Source organism: Lagopus muta, chromosome 2 (assembly GCF_023343835.1).
Source record: "Lagopus muta isolate bLagMut1 chromosome 2, bLagMut1 primary, whole genome shotgun sequence".
NCBI classification, from domain to species: domain Eukaryota; kingdom Metazoa; phylum Chordata; class Aves; order Galliformes; family Phasianidae; genus Lagopus; species Lagopus muta.
Window position 1 is genome coordinate 46,684,547 of NC_064434.1, and position 22,180 is coordinate 46,706,726.

At 35.8% G+C, this 22,180-nt stretch overlaps 1 protein-coding gene across 1 annotated transcript in view; it reads right to left on the reverse strand.

Annotated features, from left to right (window-relative positions):
* FRK (fyn related Src family tyrosine kinase) overlaps positions 1-22,180 on the reverse strand; it is a 46,052-nt gene that overhangs the window by 17,362 nt on the left and 6,510 nt on the right. The window contains exons 2-4 of the mRNA XM_048936381.1: positions 9,455-9,576; positions 1,703-1,866; positions 994-1,162 (exon numbers count right to left, since the gene is read on the reverse strand). Coding sequence (XP_048792338.1) covers positions 994-1,162; positions 1,703-1,866; positions 9,455-9,576 — 455 coding nt within the window. The remainder of the gene's footprint in view (positions 1-993; positions 1,163-1,702; positions 1,867-9,454; positions 9,577-22,180) is intronic.

A 22,180-nucleotide genomic window follows, 5' to 3' on the forward strand; every position in this document is an offset into this window, starting at 1 on the left:
TCATGAAATGAGCTTTTTCTGTTTGTAACAACAAATTTTAATGTTATCTTTAAAAAAACATAAATGCCACTCACGCTACCTTCTTCTCTATGGGATTCTTGCCATCTGCTGGCAGATGTTTTACGTTGTCTATTTAAAATGCATAGATTACTTAAAGGTAATGAAAAATAATAAAGAAAAAATGTTCAAAGCTGTCTTAATCACAAGGTTATATTATATTCAAATACTGGATATTAATGTTGTGTGTCAAAACATGCTAGAATGTATTTAATCATTATTAAAATTGAAGTACTTCTTAAATACAATGAGCTTAACACAGCGCATATTCCATATCACCAAGGAAGCTTTATAACATAACACTTACTTACCAGGAAAAATTCTAGTGATGACAAACCAGAAATAAATGGATTACTTCACCTACAGATCATACTTGGTCACTTAATTCTACACCAGCAATATGGTAGCATACCAACAAATGTAAACTGTCTTGCTGGGTTTCTTTTTTGTGTACTATAAGAATTTTTGTGTAATGCAAGAATTACTTTAGCTCACACAGAAACAGAAAGCTATATTATGTTGTCATTCTAATGCATTGAATCATAAAATGGCTTGGGTTGGAAGGAACCCCAAGGATAGACTAGTTCCAACCCCCCTGCCACAGGCAGGGCCACAAACCTCCTGATCTGGTACTAGATCAGGTTGCCCAAGGCCCCATCCAAATTGGCCTTGAACACCTCCAGTGATGGTGCATCCACAACCTCTCTGGGCAGCTTGTTCCAGCACCTCACTGCTCTGTCTGTAAAGAACTTCCCCCTGACATCCAAATACCGAACATAATCTGGACACTGAGATTCATTAGCCTATATGTTTAAATACAGTGATTTTAAAACAGCTACACATAGGGATAGAATCTATATTTTGTAGCAGTGAAAAAATAAAGAAGCAATTTTGGCAACATTACACATTATTAACATTTAAGAGCAATTCACATACCTGGTTTTAATGTTTTGATTGCCACTGGGGTGGTATTATTCCACAGTCCTTCCCATACTTCACCAAACTGACCAGATCCTAACTTTTTCAAGAATTTCAGAGATTTTCTGTCTATCTCCCACTGATCAACAGTTTTATATGACAAATCAAAAGTAGTAGGAATTTGTACCTGGTAAAAGAAAATAAAAAATATATTTAGATATCCCTTCCTTTTTTTTACAATGTTAAGTTGAAACAGACATGAGTGTTTCCTGACAGCACAGGTGAAGTAAATTGAGAACATAAAATAAATTTGATGTTTATAGCCAGAAATAAGGAATATTCTAAAGAAAATACGCTGACATTGAAAGTAAAAATTAGAAGTCAATCCCTAATAAACTTTTTGAATAATCATGTCTTGCTTGCCTGAACCTTGTGGTTTTGCCTCCATAATTACTTATAGACAGCTGGAGTTATGAATCTAAAGATTTTATCACCATATACATCTATTAAAATTGGTATTAAGAAATTGTGATTTGGCACATTTTCTCCTCTCACCTGTTCAAAATTAACACTTCAACTTCAAGAATGAAAGTGTATTGCTATCTGAACTTTCTGAAAATAAGAAAATAATCACCATTCCAATTATGCCAGCAGATATGGGACTAGCACTTTCTAAATGATATTGAAGACTTAGCTTGTGAAAATATGTGCACACATTCACTCTTACCTTTGGACAGGGCTTTCCAAGCATCACACAGAGGCCATCACTGTTCTTACTGTAATAGTCAACAAACTCATTCAGAGTTTCAAAAGTTTTCAATCTACTTAAGAAAAAACCTTCTCCATCCAGTCTTTTGATCCTGTAGTGCTTCACTGATTCACCATCGAACACTAAGAAGATTTAGATATATTAATTTATCAGGTATTAAAGCAGTAGTACAATATAGTTTATGACCAAATCAGCAAAAGAGGCATTAGTTCCTAGAGGTTGTACTGAAGAAATTAAAACATATTATTTTAGTTTCAAAGATGGCAATGGTACAAATTCTTTTCCAAACCACAGATCACTATTTAGATAGCTTAGCATTTCCAGTCTTCCAGTCTTTAACTATTCAGATTTGGAGATTCTTATAATCACCCTATGATGTGACACAAAAATATTTAAGGTCATAATTGTTGAGACAGTTCATGTTTTCCGTCTTTTAGAATACCAAATCTTCCAAGAGAATCTAGAATTCAAAGTAATCATTTGATCAATTTTTAATATTTTGGTTTTCATACAATATTTCATTACTGTTAGCATTCCAAGTAGCATCTTCTGGATCAGCAGGCATTTTTAGAGCAATACAAATGTACAGACTGTGCTCCATGGTTTTCTAGAAAGCACTCATATTTTCCATGGATTTTATTGAGTTTTGTGTGTGCTTGGAATATGTAAAAATAAGACTGGTAATGCTCTGCTTTGAGTAGCTGATAACTATACTTACCATTGAAATGTGGTTTATTCTCACCTACACTTCTGTAAACAAAAAGGCCTTTATCTTATTTAGGTCTATCTCCCGATGTTCAGTGTCCTTTTCTGTGATTATCACAGCAGAAGTTGATAGTATCAAAAGGAGAGCTATGTCTCTGCAGGGTGGGACTGGTGAGAGGGAGGAGCAGCAGTAGTCCAGAGATGGAGAAAAATGCACTCAACTCAAGCCTTGGTTAGGATAGTTGATTTAACTATCAGTGCCATAGCTTTTGGCTCTAATATTAACAGTGCTCTAAAATGAACCTAGCTAAAGAGAAATTTTGACTATATAATGCGTAATTTAACAGGAAAGATGTTTAAGCACTAGGATATATTTTTTGCATCCCAAACAGAAGAGACATGCATGGGTAGAAGGTTTCCTGATGTGGGGAGTTTCAGGTGGAAAAATGTTCTGAGCTCATGGAATTACCAAGGTGCAATGGCATTAAGTGAGAAACAAGTATTTGAAAGTGTGGATGGGGTTTCTTCTCTTTGTTTTTTCCACATGTTAGAGCTTGTGACGGGACACAGGATGCCCAATTAGAGCAGGGGTTATGAGATTAAGAAGCAAGACAAAACGGAAAATATCTACTTACTTTGAGGAATAACAAAGAGGAGAAATATTGGAGCAGAGTTTCTCTAAAAGAGAAACATCACATTTTTGAAAGAGTCAGAAATAGGTAAAAACAAGAGAGGAGAAACAGAGGCTTGTCATTCTCTTCCATTCATGAAACAACATGGTACATTTCTATGATGAGTAGAAGAGAGCTTTAATGGGAAGCAGGGCATCTCAATTGCCTTGCTAGTCATCCTCACCCAACGCTACTCCTTTTCCATAGATTGGGTGGCTCCTTTCACACCCATTGGTACAGGAGATTACCATTATCTTCCCCTTCTCAAGGCCCTCATACAAGACAAAACTGAAAAGAAAAGTACATGGAAAAGGCCTACTGCTATTTACCGCTATATTTGAGCATTTAATTTTTAATCACATTAGCAATGGTAGAAGTGTGCACAGCTACATATTGCACATAGAAACAGATGGCTTATATTACTGGTTGCTTTTGATTAACAAAGATGATATAAAGTATATTTCTCTCACCATTCCATTGTTTAAATAATAATAATAAGAAAATCCTCCTTCCATAATTACTGTCATGTGTAACAATTTTTCTACTGACAACTCTGCAGTTGTCAGGCCCAGCCACCAGAGGGCATCTAGGAACTATTAAAAATGTTATAGGATTTTATATCTGCCACAAGTAATATTTTTAGAGAGATTGGTAACCAGTTCAATAAGGACCTGCATAAGGCCCATAAAATGGAATTTTTTAAATACAGCTCCTGAGAATAAAGATAATTAAATCAGAATTTTCAGGTAGCCTTTTTTTTTTTTTTTTTTGTTCTAACAGAAATTCAGTAACAACAGGTTGAAAATGCAATGAATTTTTCAAAATTAAAGTAAAATTAAACTACCCAAATGAATTGCTATTTGTGATTAATTGAACAAAAAAGCCAGCAGGATGGCTGTGTTAATCCCATTTTAGTAGAATAAAGTGAGAGTATGTAGTTTGTCTATCTGTTTTATTCATTAGAAATATTATATTTGTTACTTCTAAAGCAACTAATATTAATGTAAAAGTTGGTTTGAAACATGTGTTCTATTTTTTTAAAGGAGACTTGCCTGAAACGTTATGGCTGTCCATATAGAGCAGACCACACCAGTGCAAACTTCTGACTTTATGTTTTCTAAGGTTGTGAGTAATGGTTGCTGGACAGGAACCTGTTTATACTGGATTTTGTAGATAAAAAATGCTTTATCGTGGTTAGTGATATTTTGCTACTATTCAGATTGTATTCCTCAAGGTGATATTAAATCTTATCTTGCCAAAGTCTGCTCTTCATATCAAATTGAAATAAAACAGTGTTTGCCAACCAGTAGGTCTAACCTTTTTACCTCAACCAAGGAGTGTGATCTGAACAAGGAAATAATGAGAAACATTATTATAACCATAACATTTAGAAATGGCCAAAGAGAAAATTTCTTAAGGCTGTCAAGGAAAATAATGAGTTAGCCTACTGTATAATACTTGTCTTCACATTCTTGTGACATTGCTGTTTATGGTAATTTCATAGCTTTTATTTCCTCTGGATGAAGTAGGGAGATGTGTGAACAATTCAGAGAAAATTTCTGGGCTGACACAGTCTTTACTTGTGATAAGCAGCTGAGGGAAGGGCTGGTGCAGCACTTGTGAGGGAATTGTTCATTGACATTCCAGGGCTGAAGCTGGTTGTGTGAGTCCTGCACATCTCATTGGCAGAGCTGAAGCATAGCGCAACTTCTCAGCCCACACGCAATGGAAAGAATGTGGAATTCTGGAAAGAGGCAGCCATAACCGCATAATGCTTCCAGTCTTCCTTAAGCACAAGCCAGACAGGATGTGTCTGTGACTTCAGCTTTACACAGCATGACAGCAACTAGGTTTGAAGACTGCAGTGAATTTATCATCTAATTCCTTGCCCTTTCTGATGTAATTATGGCTCTCCTTAGATTTCTTCATGGTTTTGGCTTAACAAAAACATTCTCCTCTCCCTCCTCCCCTCCCTTCCCTTCTACATCAGTTTAGGCCATGGAGAAATACATTTTGCAACCCCAAGGAAGTTAATAAAATAATTTGTTGCCCACGGAAGCAGAAGTAAATTTTATGGTGGCACCAGTGAAGTCTATATCCTCACCAAATAAGTAATGGAGACACTAAGGCATCATACTGCTAGAGTCCCAGCAGCTCTCCCTCAGCACTCACACTACAGAGTAACAAGCAGGAAGGGAGAGTGGGAACTGAACCAACCTGGGGACCACAGACCTTAATCCTCTCTTATCCTTTCCCAGAAGGAGAAGGAGCTCTAACAACAGACCTGGTGACCCAGGGGAGGCTGGGAGCAAAGTAGCTGCTTGGATCACTCCCACCAGTACAGAGATGGTACAGTGGCTGCTCCAAGAGCATTTTCCTACTACAGCCATGGTTTTGTCACTCCGATCAATTTACTTCCTTAAATGATTATGGTCTTGTTTTGTTTTGTTTTCCCTATGCCTAAAGGCAATCTGGACTAGTGGAAATCACACAATTTTTTTTTTAGGAGCAAGAGGAGGAAAAATGCATTGTCATTTAATGCCATCAGATAACATTATTCAGTAAGGGATGAAATAGAGAGCCTCCTGCTATCATTGGCAATGACACTCAATTAAGCTGAGCACATCTAAATTATGGCTTTTAATTAAAAAGAGGCAATGTATAAGATGGCACCAACATGTTGAAAAGTTAATATATTTCACAGCAGATGCTGGAGTCATCAACATAAAAATCTGTCTATAACATGTGCATTTTTAAAATGAGAAAACCTATTTTTAAAATGTCAAACACTTTAAATTGATAGTAACACAGTGCACGATCTAGTTTGATGTGCTTTCCATTTAACTATTCACAGCTATGAAAAAGTTTTCTGAACATCACATTTTGTTATTAATTTAAATAGTTGTTTATAATTAAAATCTTTCACAAAATATGAGTTATCCCATTAAGGCAAGCAGGAAGTGAAAATATTCCTTTTAATGAAAAGCAGGTTTCATTGATTTATTGCGTTGTTTGTTGTTTTTTTTTCCTGTTTTGTTTGTTTGTTTTCTAAAGATATCCATTTATTCCTCTTATTAACATTACGTCTCTTATATTTTGCCCATATGAGTGTGATATCAGACATCAATATCATGAAATCAGTTTTTGGAAGCTTGGGTAAGAATCTCTCTTTCTTTTCTATTTCTTTTATGTTTTAGATTTATTATATTTAAATGTAAGACTGGACATAGATTTAAAAAAAACTTTCTGATAGACTTTAATTCTGGAAGGTAGGTTATTGCTCTTTAACCATTATCACCATCTTCTCTGGAATGAAATCAAAGCAGCAGTAGCAGAAAGAGTAAACTCATTGAGTCCTATAGAGGATGGAATCTTGAGGTTTAGTTCAGTTTTTTATTGTTGTTGTTGTTTCTTGTTTTTTTTTTATTTTTGGTTTTGTTTGTTTGTTTGTTTGTTTTTGCTGTTGTTGTTTTTCTGTGCAGAAAAAAATGGGAAAAGATATTAGAGAGATATTCCAAAATACTGAGTTGTGATTTCTCCCTGGTCAGTATAACAGCTAGCACAGAGATATCTGAGCTATCAAAGACCTCCTAAAATAAATAGTCTTGAATCCCTATTCCTCATGTTCCTCACGAAAACAGTGTTTTTGTGCTTCAGCTTTGAGGGTTTGGTAACTTCTGATGGAATAAATAAGAGGAATTCAGAAAAATTGCTTATTTCTTAGTATCTCAGGGATCTGAACAACTTTCCATCCAATTACCTCTTCCTACAGTACAGTTCACTTGAACACTTACTTTTGGGAGATCATCTACTAGATCTTTCAAAGTAGATATAAGGAATGAGATTATGGACATATAAATATCTCAACCACTATGTATACCATTACAGTGGAAGGAAACAAATAGCACAACACACATGAGGCATCATTCAGTCAAGTCTGTTCAGTAAGCAGCAAATAATATTTAACTTCTTCAGGATGAAGTAGCATGTTGAGGCTAAATTGCATTCCAGCCTGGGAAGATGCTAAAAAGTCTAGCAGCAGTGCTAAATTGCTTCATTAATACTGTCTACAGACTGTGTCAGAATTTAGTTTCTTTCTATTCCTAAAAGACTACAAATATTTAATAAATCTGAGATGGCACTTGCCTACATGCTCAGTGGACAACCCACACGTGCTCAAAGAAGGACTGTCTGCTGTAGCTGGAGCCTCACCTCCACATATATAATGTTCTTCAGTTGTTCTTTCATCTAACAAACCAGCATGGAAGAACTCCATATTGATGGTTTCATATCTTGTTGTTATAAGGCATTGTCAAATCTGTTCCCAAAGAAGTTTACACAGAAGCCTGAAAAAAAGTCTGCTAGAAGCTTACTTAGTTGAATTAAATATAAAAATCAAATATGTTATATTATCTTTCCAGGAAAAAAATGACTAGCAGTATTAAAGGATGGTCTTATCCCATCACAAATGCTGCACTGGTATGTATTTTCATTCTCTTTGACTTTTCTCTGCGCTACTTCTTTTGTAAATAAGGCACTGCTGCCTTCATCTTGGAGAAGTAGTTGGGAGGCAGGCTAAGGTATTTTGAACTTTTTCTAGCAGACTACAGTTGTAGAATAGTAATAATTAAAAAAAAAAAAAAATTGCATTTCCATCCCCTAGATGCATAATCATAAGAATTTTCATCAATATTTATTAAGGTGTCATGTATTCAAACACCAGAATTAAACAGATAAAAAAAGCATAGCTATCCTTCCCTTCCTAACCATATTGTTAAAAGTCTAGCCCAGTCCTTGGATGAAATCAGTTCACTGGAAGCTGAAACCATGTAAGACAGGAAAAAGTTAGCACATAGAGGGAAAGCATTTTGAACAGCCTGTGGCTATAATACAATCTTCAGATAAAAGGGTGTGCACACAGTGAGTCAGTTCTGTCACAGTTTGGGAGCAAACTAATAACTTGTTTATTTTAGTTTTAATATCAGTGCTTCTTAGCAAGAACAAAGTTCTTTGAGGTCCAGATGAAAAATGTGGAAGTAAATGTGCCAGAGCAGATCATATCATATTTATTTTGCAAATTCTCTATTTCAGTCAATATATTTTCCTTGTCTTTGTAATAAAAAGCAACCTTCCCAGACTACCATAAGACAGTGCAGCTATACTCCCTTTCCTTGTGATGCAGAAAGAGAAACCAAGACAATGTGAACAAAAGACTTAGTGAACAAAAGTTCACTAAGCTGCTTAATGCATTTTTTAGTTATGCTTAGAAGGTGAGTAACGTAAGCATACAGGCGGAAAAGGAATAAATGGGAAAGCATCTGCTTCTACAAGAGGCCTTTCCTTTTGCTGACATAATTCATCATAGAATCATCATGAAATCATTTGTGTTGGAAGGGATTTTTAAAGGCCAACTAGTCCAACTCCCCTACAATGAACAAGGACACCTACAATTAGATATTCTCAGGATCCTGTTGGGCCTGACCTTGAATGTCTATAAGGATGAGGCATCCACGATTTATTCATGGACATCAAGATTCTTTATTGTCTTATGGAATTAAAAACGTAGAGCACATTAGAAAGTTTGAGTAGAAACTCGTTGTCTGAGGGGCATCTTTACACTCTTGATGCACACTGGTAAGACAGGTTTGATAAAAGATGCCCACAGAAAAGAACCAATTACAATAATTCCCATCTATTCTGACAAATATATATTATGCAAAAAAAGATAGCATGTATATTTATGCAGGAAAATAAAATAATAGTATTCTTATTTGAGTCTTTTGGATCAAAATAACAGACTGAACGTATATTTAAAAAAAAAATAATAACGTAATAACTCTTTTTTACCAATGCTTACAGGCAACTTTTCAATCAAGTATAACTGATTCTGATGTACAGCTTTGAAATTCTTCCATCATTTTGCCTCTGAAAACAAGCAAGCATGGCCCTGAGGCAACAGAAATCCCATTTTCTTGAACACCGGACATTTGCTACAATATGTTTAATTTTTATTTTGCATACCAGTCAGCACCATGGTGTAGAGCAATAAGGCATTTTTTGGCATAAACTATGAAAACATTACTTATTTCAAGGCAGCTGAAGGCTGGAAGTACTATTTTTTGTTCTGAACTTATTAATAAAGAAGCTCTAGAAAAGAAAAGTTAGTAAAACCTCAAATGACTCTTGCAATTTTTTCTTTGTATATCTCCTGGGAAATAAATATCATCACAAATTTTGATTTCATTTCCATGCACATTGTTTAACAAAAATGCAGAAGTCCAAATAAGCTGAGACAATTTTAAAACATAGGTTAAGATGAAAAGCTAAAATATACCTGACAGTGAGTATTCGCCTTTCAGACTTTCGCTTGCTCGGATTAGGAAGGCTCCTGCCTGGTTTCCAGAATATAACAGTTGTCTCTCAGCATCTGCTCGCTTGATTGGTCCAAAAAACCATCTTAACAAATAAAACCAATTAATTTTAACATTCAGCAAAACATACTAGAAAGACAATTAGGTTTTATGAACTTGCTATGTATTTACTAGAAGATAACGTGTAATAATGCTGATTAGAATTCCAATGGCGTGGAAGAACAGATTACAGGAAAGCCCATAGAAAATAGAAATTCACTGTTAGAAAACAACACTTAAGCATTTGACTAAAATCTGGATTCTGCAGCTGATGAAAAGGACTACTGATTTCAAGAAGAAAATTCAAATGTGACTGACTGATCTTGTCTCAATAAAAATTCACCAAGAAATATTTCCAGTGCTATCATAACAGAAAATGATGCCAAGTCAACTGATGCCATTTGAACAATGTAGAGATGCAAGAAAGTACTTAATCCTGATGTTTTAAAAGTCAAATTTCCCCAAAGCTGCAGAGATGCAGTAAGGTTCCTAGTGACCAACTATTCTATGACCTTCCCTACCCTAGTTCTGTATTGATATCTCAGATAAGTTACTGGCAATTTTTCAGCTCTGCTGCTATTCAACAAAGAAAAACAGTCTCAAGTCACTGCAAACATCAGAGCATCTATATGCTTTGAAAATTATTCCTCTCTACTTCTTTCAAAGTAATTGTGAGACTTCTTTTCTATCACTAACACTTGTAGTTTCCAAACTTTTATGTGAGCCGCAGAAAAGTAGTTAGCTCTCTTGCTGTATGGTGCTGACCGTAAATTTAATTGAAATAAGAATGAGTCAGCATTTTCAACAGCATTTTCAAAACAGCATTTTTCAAAAAGGCACTCAGCTTTCATCCAACAAGCATACAAAGTACTTTCAAAGATTAGCTCTGCCCCTTATTTGAAGTAAATTGTGATATGTAGTTATCAAAATCATGCCACATACTCACAGGCAAACTTCTTTTAAATTAATCAGAGATAAACCTATTATGCAAACTTTTAAGATAAATCAATGTATCACATGACACATAAGTTGCCTACTCAGCTACGTGATTTGTCAGTTGCTAGCGAAAAGTAAAGGAGGAGTCATCAACAAATTACCTTAGTAACTGTAATGCTTCCAATCACTAAGAGAAATGAAGGAAATAAATCAGAACACTGGGTGAAACCTTGGCTGAGCAAGCATGAGAAATGATAAATGTTTTTGTATGAATAAAGAAGAAATAAAAAGAGGTAAAACAGATGGTGCTAATGTATGCCAGGTATGCTACATTAACAAAAGAAAATGAAGCACAAATACTCTAGACCTCATTTCTGCCTTCTGACTTGAAGTTGATTTGGATAACATAGGACTTGATACATATTTGGCAAGGAAAAGATCCTAATTAAAAAGCTAGAATGTTTTAGTAGCTATTTTAATTAGTAAATATCTGAATTCAATTAATTTAATTAATTCATTAATTTACCTTAGAAAACTAAGTAATCAATAAATGTTCAAATCCTTACATTCTCATCTTACATTCTCATCAAAGCACTGAGAGTACAAGCTTGACAACATCCAAATCCTGAAGAAAATTTATCTGCTCTAAAAACTAGAAACGATAATCTTTCTGAAATTTCTCAGTACACATATTCAAGAATAACAACCAAAAACTAGCAAACAATATGATTGTAAAGAATCGATACAGTTTTGAGTAGAGGGATGATTTCTTCCATCTGAATATGATATTCTTAGTCCAAAGTCGCTGAGTTTATAATAAAAATCCAGTATCAAAAGCAGTTCTGCAAGAATAAAAATAACCCTTTAAACTCAAAGCAAATAAATTAATTTGCTATTCACATTTTTAATAAATGTACTCAAAATTATAGTCTATTTTCATTATAAATGGAAGTTTAAGTTCCTTTTTAAAAGGTGTAAGGGCTTATTTCTATTGATTGAGCTTATGCTTCAGTAGGCTTTTACTTTATCTAAAAGCATGCATTCCAGAGGAAAAAGTACTCTAAGGAATATAATAAATCAAAGTATTTGCTCACCATGAGATATTGTTCTGTGGAATGGGAAAGTTGGACCAAAACAATGCCCTATCCTTAGTAAATCTATTTGTTTTTGAGATGAAGGTAGAAATGTAGATGAAGGTTTTGAAACACAACTCTTGGAAAAACAAAACTGAAACATCAAGCATCATCCACTACCCAGGTTACTTAACCAGCACATTCTCTGACATCTGTGTATCTCCACTGATATGAAGCATTTCAGGAGCATGTTGAAGTAGCAATCCATATATTATTTCATTCTAAATATCGAATCATAACTTGAATGAATACTTGAAACAAATCTGTTTGCAGCCTTCGCTACTAGCTAAGCCGTATCAAGCCCCTTTTCTTGCCCCATTCCAATTAATGCTCTAGGATTTGTCTCTTTCCCAATTGTAAAGCAAGATGTGAACAAAGCCTTAGCCAAAGATACTGGCGAGGGCTAGACAAATATGTCCTGAGAAGATACATATTTCTACAGCCTCCACCTTCTTTGAGTGGCTAGAGTGCCACATTTCTCCAACACTAGTACTCTCCTCTCTCCTAATTCTACCAGTTGCTTTTGCATGGGAGGACCCATAGCCGAAGATCCACCCCCTCCCCCACCATGATTGAAGTTTAAAAAATTTTACTGGAGAAATTTTTTGGCAGCATATCCTTTCTTTGGGCAGTCTCTTTATAAATTCACTCCAACAAAAACTCTAAGCTCATAACTAAAGACTAGGAGTGTCATACCCATTTGAGACCTGACCAAAAATTTCTGAATTAACAGCTGTCATCCTTTGCCTTCTTGAAAACTTTGCCAGATCTCTCCCTGCTCTTGGCTAGCCACACTAAAGTCTAAAGAAAATGATGTGGAAGTTCAGGTTATGACACTCATTATCAGTAGAGCTCATCAGAGTACAGCTCCCTACCTTTATTCTCTGTCTTCACCTACATTTAATATGCATAGGAGCAAAGTCAAAATCAGCTCCACAGCATCATATCTGTAGGGGCTGTATTTGTTTTAATAACTGGCTTTGTCTGAGATGAAAGTGGATTATTTGTTTTTCACTCAAGTACTGGAAGTAAAATAAAGCTAAAGGCAGAGGTCCATAACATACTCTGAATTTTATGAATGCTCAACTAAAAAGAAAAATCCTGATGGACAAATCATCAGTAGAGAAGGACTACTTGGCAAGATCATTCAAAGAGTGTGGAAGTATAACAGAAAAAATAGCAGGAAATCAGTCACATTAAATTGTTTTTCAAAAGAACTACATATGTTAAAATTGACAGCACAATCCTACCCTTGATCAGCACTTTGTGGTATAAGGGCATCCCACTTTTCTTAAGTGTTTTTCTTAAGTGTTTGCAACTGGAATTTACACTCTCATATTAGGGTAAATCTCATGATGCCACTAAATCTCAGCAACTTGGAGGGTTTGTTTTCATACCCAGGATTCTTGCTCAGAAATCTCCATTACAGAAGAAACAATGATGACAAATATGTTAGCTGGCTCTCCAGCACACTAACTGTAATATGTTAACTGGATCGATAGTGCTAAGCTATGAGAAGAAGATTTCTGAGACAAGGAATAAAGAATCACTGTAATTAGAGAAAAAGTCTTGGATGAAGATAAAGAAAAATAGATTATGTTATATATAGTGGAACCAAATATATTGCACTTTTCTTGTGGAATGCAGAAAGCTAATACAATAACTAAAATCATTGAAGAAAAGCTTCAGTGGCCTAAATTATACATTTTAAATGCCTCAGCGTCTACATTTATAGAAAGTTGTAGATGCAAAATCAAGAATTCTGAAGTGAAGGTGATGAAAAAAAAAGATTTTCATCTTGTTTTCATGGCATCAAGTCAGCCACTTTCAGAAAGGTCCAGTATATCATCTTCCAATTACATGGCTACATCCACTGCTTCCTATAGGCTGAATATGAGTACTGCTCACTGAATAGTTATCCTGTGTTTTGTTTTGTCAGTGCATAGATAGAGCTAACTTACTGTGTATTTTAGTCTCTGCTCTCAATACAAGTTATAAAATTACATGAATGGCTAATTTCCTAGAAACCTCTATTATAGCATTTATAATTATATTATTTGCATACTTTACAAATGTTCATTTATTTTGTGGCACTTTTTTTGTGAACTGTTATTTACAGTGGAGAAAAACTATAAAAGGGGACTAAGGCAATAGGACATTATCATAAAAATTTTCTACTAATTTTGAACATCCAATTTGAAATGCCTAGGGCTTACCTTTCAGATAATTCAGAATTGTACTGTATGTAGTAATTTAGTCAGGGACAAATATTTGTTAACTTCAGGAACTGTTTTACATAAGACAAGTAGAGGTGTGCAGAAAGAAAAAGAGAGAGAGAAAGAGAGACAGATCCTCTGGGTTCTTATTTAATTCCTTTCAGCATATGACCATCCTGGGTTCTTATTTAATTCCTTTCATCACATGACCATCCTGTGATCACTGCCCTTACTCAGCACATGGAAACCTGAACAGGCTTGCGTGTGCGACTCTTTACTGCTGTTTTCTGGGCAGGACAAAGAGTGCTGCTGAGCCAGCTTTTAATCCATGCCAGGTTTGCAGTCTGTTGTGGGTAAACATCAGTGCAGAAGCAGGGACAGAAGTTTACTTCTGGGAGGCCCCAGTGCATCCCCTCTGTGCTGAGAAGAAGGCTCATTAGAATTTGACAATTGTTATCTGTTTGGTTACAATATATAAAGTGCAATTTTATTTCCAAATGCTTGGTTAGTATGAAGCAAAGTTTTCTTTGAGAGCAAAAACATATTCTTTTAATATAGAATAGCATAGCATAACTTAGCATAGCATAGCACAGTTCAGTTGGAAGGGATCTTCACAGAACATCCAGTCCAAGTGTCTGAGCACTTCAGGGCTAAACAAAAGTCATTGAAGACACTATCCAAATACCTCTTGAACACTGACAATCACAGGGTATCAACCACGTCTCTAGGAAGCCTGTTGCAGTGTTTGACCACCCTCATTGTATGTATGTATTGTGATTTTTTTTTTCCCAATCCTTACTCTGAGCCTCCTCTCATTCAATCTGTGTCATTCCCACGTGTTCTGTCATTGGTTGCCCAGAGGGAGCAGAGCTTGTAGCTTTTTGCTTCTCTTCCCCAAGGAGCTGCATAGAGCAGTGATGCCTCCTCTCAGCCTCCTCGTCTCCAGACTGGACAAAAAAGTGTTCTGAGCCTCTCCTCAGTACAAATTTTCCAGCCTTTTGAGTAAGCAGAAGCTGAAAAACTTAGGTTTAATTTTTTTTAGACACCAAACCCTGCTTCCTTGCTACCTTCTACAGGCCTGCATGGGATTATCTGTAATACCATGTATTTCTCATAGCCATTTATAATCAGATACTGAAGGAATGCATGGGACAAAATATAAAAGAAAGGAATTTAAAACTGTTGGTAAAGAAATGCATAGAACAATGCAGGAGTGGGGGAAACAGGATATTAAAAAGTGAATATAGAGAGGACCATAAGATACCATTAAGGAGATGGAGGAAAAGGAGAAACTTGGACCTAACAGAACATGAAGAGAAAATAAGGACATGAAAAACCTGAGGATTTCATTTAATGCTCAGGATCTATAAACTACTGCTGCCTAAACTGCTCATGAAATGTTTGTCTCCAGATTATCCTGCCCCTATTTGGGGAAATAGTTTCACAGACTAACTCCCACTGTAAGTGTTGCTCTTTACAGATCTTTTGCTTTCTTGACTTCATCACTCGCTTTTGTACTCACCAGGAGTACAAAAAATACTTCACTATTCACTATTCATTTTAGTCATGTGTTGACTACAGCTCAATGTTAAATACATTAATACATAAATCTTACTTCCCAAAGTACTGCCATCAACAAGTGAGTCAGAATTAGACTTTAAAAATGTAAGAAACAAAATCTTTCTACAGCCTATATTCGAAAATGAATTAAAATCTTAGTATGCTGCATAAAGGTTCTAACACTTTGACAACACTTGAAATAAAAATGTGTTTAAAATGCACCTCTGCAGTGACACAGCTCAGTTCTGATTACTGATTTACAATACTCAGAAAGCAATTTCCTCCAAGGAAACTCGAAATTCAGGTTTTCAGGGACGATTAGGTAGGGTAGGGTAGGCAGCACCTTTATGCAACCACAATGCACTTGCTTCATACGTAAAGATCTGAGTCATGTATATTGCTCAGATCCTTGCTGCTGAGTAGCTTATCAGAAGTGAAATGAAGACTATCCATATGTACTTTGTGATGGACCGAAAGCTTCTGAGTCTTTTAACAATGACACTGGATGGAGTAAGTTGCATATTCTTTCCATGTGGGAAAACACAGAATACATGAATAGTTCAGAAAAAACAAAGGCTCATTTCTGTACTATCTAAATGAAAGAGCTCTATCAAAATCAACAGCATATAACTATTTTATGTTACACAAGTACATAGAAATCTGCCTGTATTTTTGAAAGTGATATTTTTGGACAGTGTATATTAAGTCCCATTTTACTTTCCATACTTTGAGAACAACATTACAAGTTTTCACAAAATAATGATTACAAAGAGGAATACACAGTTTTGGAAAAAACAGATCACATTTTTTCTTGGCCTCTGGGTAACTTTTTACTGACATTCTTGTCAACAGGTTATAGCTGATGGATTGACATTTTTCTAAAAATACTAAATTTATTGTGGACTTGCTTATGACTCATGAGATGAAAAATATAAGAGGTATCAGGGAAAAGAGAAGAAAAGAGAAGAAAAGAGAAGAAAAGAGAAGAAAAGAGAAGAAAAGAGAAGAAAAGAGAAGAAAAGAAAAGAGAAGAAAAGAGAAGAAAAGAGAAGAAAAGAAAAGAAAAGAAAAGAAAAGAAAAGAAAAGAAAAGAAAAGAAAAGAAAAGAAAAGAAAAGAAAAGAAAAGAAAAGAAAAGAAAAGAAAAGAAAAGAAAAGAAAAGAAAAGAAAAGAAAAGAAAAGAAAAGAAAAGAAAAGAAAAGAAAAGAAAAAAGAAAGAAAATGAAGTTATACTTCCCTGTATGTTTTCTAAACAAAATATTATGTTTATTTTTGGAGGTACTCAAATTGAATGATTTTCAGGTTTAAACTTTTTTCTTATTTCTGTTCTCAAATGGAGTTTCTATTGAAATATAAACTGTTTTGTTTTGTTTTGTTTTGTTTCAGAAAAAATTAAGTTGTCTGAAAAGAAGTACAGCCAAATGATACCTTACATTCACTCTCAAGCCAAGAGAAGGCGGCAGCAGGGGTATCAAAAAAGTATTCTAGGTACCTGAAGTCTGTTGTGGTTGTCATGGTTCTATGTTTTTGTTTTTTTTTTTAATGGTTTCAGTATTCCACATCAAAACATCATGTAGTGTACGGGGTATTACAGCGTCACTGCCCCAATCCTAGGTACCACTGGGATTCGAACCCAGGATCTCCTGTTTACTAGACAGGAAAAAAAAAGCCATGAAATTGCTTTGTTTTGTCATTGTTTTTGTTGTAAGCTATGCCTGAAAGAACAGGTCTGTCAGAGGGACTTTTACAGTAAAGAACTGCGTGGGATTGTTTGGCTAAGGTAATGTTCAACAGTGAGTGTGGTAAAACCCACCACAGAGATTGGCATTTCCTCTTACAGACTAGAACAAACTCATAATCTTGTAAACATAAATACAAAGATTAGTCAGACAAAGGTCCGTGACACATTGGGTATACACCATTTTACTGCAGTAGGACATAACTACACTGGTGTATAATCCTGTTAAAAGAGATTACACATAATGTTATCTTAATTTTTCACTTCTCGATAATAACAGTTGATTGTGCTGCAAATGTGTTGTTGAATCTGCTCTGCTGCCTGTTTTAGGGAGCAAACAAAACTGGAGCAAGGAGGTTATGCCTCCTACAGGAAATGAAAATTCTTTCTTAGGGCAACAGAATAAGGAGATATGCAAAATGTTTTTCAAACCCTATAAATGTGGTATGTGCTTCAGGTTTTCCTATGTTTTAACAGTTGATGGATCCCAGCTGCCCTGTCAGTTGCCCTGTGGCAAACCCTGTTTGTGAATTACATATCTGCAGGCAACATTCTGGCTAAAATCTGCAGCATTCCACATTAGTTTTTCTCCTCATCCCTCATCATGCCCCATGAACACCGCGCTCAGGAGACATTCCTCAAACTAAGGGGATGGGTGAAGTCATACCCCTACTATGCCACACGTCTGAGTCCATTCCAACTTCTGAAATATATACCGACACATTCACAGAATCACAGAATGGCTGAGGTGGAAGATACCTCTGATTCAACCTTCTGCTCAAGCAGGGACACCTAGAACATGTTGCACTGAATTACTTTGAGGCGGCTTTTGAATAACTCCAAGAAGGAGACTCCACAACTTCTCTAGGAACCCTGTTCCAGTGCTCTGTCACCCTCACAGTATAGAATTGCTTCCTTATATTCAGAAGGAGTATCCCAAGTTTCAGTTTGTACCTGTTGCTTCTTATCTTGTAGCTGAGCTCCACCAAGAAGAGTCTGACCCCATCCTCTTGATAACTTCCCTTCAGCTATACTTACACACATTGATCAGATCCCCCTAAGTGTTCTCTTCCAGGCTCACCCACTCCATGCTCACAGTCCTCCCCTTTTTCACCAAAGATTTCCCCTGGCCCCTCCAGGCATTTGAGAAAGGAGTCTCTTGGGGGAAAGCGTGGCTGCTGCAAAAGCAATCACTATGCCTCTGAGACAGAGCTTCAGGTCAACAAACCATCCCGTCTTCAGCTTTGTAATGATGGGGAATTGACTATTTAAGTTAGTTCCCAGTAGTGCTATTGTACCTGGATAAGGACTTTATTTCATTTTAAACTTGTTCTAAAACACTTGTCTTCGGAATAAATGAAAGGTTACCATTGTCTATAATGGGCATTGTCTTGGGCTTTTTGTGTGAAATATAGCTACATAGTTGCCTTAAAAAAAAAACAACAATCAACCAAGCAAATGAGAAAAGTATTTCACAGGTCCAATTCTCAAAATAGCATTATAAAATCTTGGATCACTGCCAGTATCTCTGCACATTTGTTAACATATACCTGAACAAAAGTACTGATATACAGTTATAACATTCCCTTAATGTAGCAATAACTCTGCTATTCATAACAACTTTGGAACAAAGCTGAAACCATGAGGTAGCCTTAATGTTAAAGTGGTACAGAGAACACTAATAGCATCAATTGATTTAACATTAAGGGAAACTCAGAAGCACAAGAAAATTTTTCATCATACATTCACTTGAAACATTACAGCCTTGAAAAGCAGTGAATTGATTTTCTTCCAAAAATAATTCTTGAAAAATTATTTTCTTTTCAAACAAGTAAAATCATTACAGCACAGAAGTAAAAGAGAAGCCTTCAGAAACAAAAAGACCCCTATGGCTGTTAATGATGCTGATGTTATCTGCCCACAGATTTCTTTCAGAGCTCTCTCTTGGGCATTCATGCAGGCACATACTTCCACACCCTATTGACAGTAGCAGACTTCTGTGACCTTTCAGTTCAAATTTCAGTGGAGAATGATCAGGTCACTCAGTTTCCAGGGGTAATCAGAAGAGCCTGAGAGATGAGGAGGGTAACAGTCTAAAGAAATCTTTGTCTTCCAGAAGAAAAGCTTGCACATCCAATCATTGTGACATCTGCATGTATTATCAGCCCAAGATGGACAAATATGGTTTATTTCATAAGAGAGCACAACACTACAACAGAAAGGTATCTCAGCATCAGTGTATGTGCCTGCATAATTTTTAAATCATTTTTACTCTGAAATTAGAGCAAAATAAGTGATCTTTTCTTTTTTTACAGGAATTCAGAAAACCAATAACTATCCACACAGAGAACAGGGATGTGGCCAGTCACACAAACAGTCACAGAAGAAGCACTACTTTCCACAGCTCCCAAATGCAGGACTCACATAGAATATCTTCTATGTGAACGGAGACAACCTCATCACCTCCTCTTCCTGGGCTGGCAGAGACCGGGTCACTGACAGTGGTGCACAGGACAGCACTCCCCAGGTTCACAAGCACACAATATTCACAACCAGATCCTCTTACACCCGTTTCCATCTCTTCCTACCTTTTCACCTCCCCAACATCCTTTCTATGCACACTGCCTCACTGGTTGGCACAGTCCCACCAAACTCCCCAATCTCCTGGACCCCCAGCTTTGCATCTCCTCACCTGCAAAGTCTCAGATTGCCTGTTTTTTGAAGGCTCATCAATTAGTACAACTGATGCCACGTACTGTTATCAATTAGTGCCACTGACTAGGCTTGTTTTCCTCACCACCTCCGTTATCGCGTGTGAGCCAGGCTTGTCTGTTCTGTATAGATCCTTTGACCAGAAAACATCAGAGCAATAGAGAATCCTGCATACCTTCACAGAGACTTTTGCTAAATAAAATGATTTGTAGTTTCCAAAGGGAGGTTAAGTTTTGGGAGTTCTCATCATTTCTGAAATTTGTAGTAAGCCTCAAAATTTTTTGTCTTTCTTTTCTTTTGTGCTGAGGCTTGAAATGTTCCTGAAAAATTTCTTGTGCTATTAAAAAAAAAAAAAAAAGTGTTTCAGGAAACTAGCAAGGTATTTGCTTTAATGAGAGAAAGCTAATGAAAATGCTTACCAACATTACTGCAGATAGATAATGTCTATAAGGTAAGCAATTACAGGTTAGAGAGTAATCTGCATGGAAGTAAAAAAAATGTCAATTAGTAAATCCTTTCTGAATCCATCTCTTATTACTGAATTCACTGCTCTATTTTTCCATTTTCTTTGATAAGTGTCCAAAATATATATTTTATGTAGTTTAAGTGATAAAAAGAAGACATTTATTCATGATCAATATTTTGTTTGATCTTCTGAAGTAAAAAGAAACAACAAACCTGCTTCCTCAGCATATCTGGAGAATTGAAAACTACAAAGATGTCAATTTCCACTCAAATTTCTTGTTACTTTTATGGCTTTCATATGCAGTATCAAGTTGTAAACCTGAATGTCAACATTTAAGAACTCCCATGAATAATAAGTTTCTTAACTAAGGAGCTTCATTGCTTTGTCAAGTTCTAATGCAAGATGCCCTTACATATGCTCCATAGAATATTATTTGAGCAACACTGCATATTGTTCTTTTATCTTACATGTGTAACTAAGAAAGTAGTAAGCATGTAATATTTTGTCTTATTTTAGTATCACGTAATAAATTCTTCCTTTGCTATGTGGACTTCACTTCCACGACTTGAAAAGGAGCAAAATATTGTATTACAAATAAATATATGAAACGTGAACAATCATACATTTTCTTCTAATCTATTTTAAAAAAAAAAATGCACTAGTAAATTTTTATTATCTAATTCAGGCTACTGGAAGGCTGTATCTTCAATATAATGTTTGTAAGAGGCATCTCTGTTAAACTGTAAGAGAATAGCATGACCCATTCTGGTCTAATTTTTGTTATCTTCAGTAAGATTCAATATGAACTTAACAGTAAACTTCTCATAGTAAGGTAAGTCACGTCTGCAGCACAGGCTGACTCATGAGCATTACGGCATACAGAGATAGGCAGGTGTGGCTTGTAAAGGAATGGGCAGGTAGACCTCAGAGCACTGCTACTTCCTCATTAGTTTTGAAAGCATGTTGGTGGGGTTTTTTTGAGTCATTCTACACTAAACAATTACCAGATGGAGAAGAAAAGCCAAAAACTATTTTAGGAATGTAAAACTTTCTGTAGAGATGAAAGATTTTTTTTTCCTTTGGTTGGTTGGTGTGTTTTTGTGTTTTTTTTTTAATAGCTTAGTCTTCATCTCCAAACAGAAATAAAGAGCTCTGCAATGTCAACCTGTGTCTTTGCTAAATAGACTTGACGTTAGGTTTGTAATCAGACATGGCAGTGATGTACCCTCTAATGTCGCTTGTAAGAACGTTCCAACCTCTGCTGAAGTACAACAACAAAAAAGTGGATAGGATTGTGCAATTTTTGAAAGATCCTTTCTGAAACAGAAAAACTGGTATATAGGGTCCTTGGCTGGACCTCTTAGGTTATCTTGTACGCTTTTATGACTTAATCTGTTCAGTGCAGCTCCCTCACTTGTGTAAGAAAAGCCCCAGTCTTCTATGACCAACAGTGTTTTTCACTTATTACAAAGCAATTCTTCGCAGAGATATCTGACCTAGATAGTCTAAAACCAGTATAGCTTTAGGACTTCTTAGTCTGACTGAGTTTCTGGTTACTATTTTTTCCTCCTATCCCTGTTCAGAGATTAGTAAGCTCTGCAGTGTTCTGTGCTTTGTTACACAACTACTAAAGAAGACTGTATAGAGAACAATAACAGTTGTACACTACCTGGAGAACGTTTTTACTAACATCATTCAAAATCAACTAACCTAGGCCAGAACACACAACATCTATTTCTACTGAATCTGAAGGAAAAACAAATAAAACATCAAACAAGACTGTTAAGTTCTTCTGACTAGGATATTGTCTATGTTTTTCAAAGATGCGCTGCAAGGGCCACGTGGGTTTCATGGCGCCATAAAAAAACAAACTGCCCATTTTTCAGTTT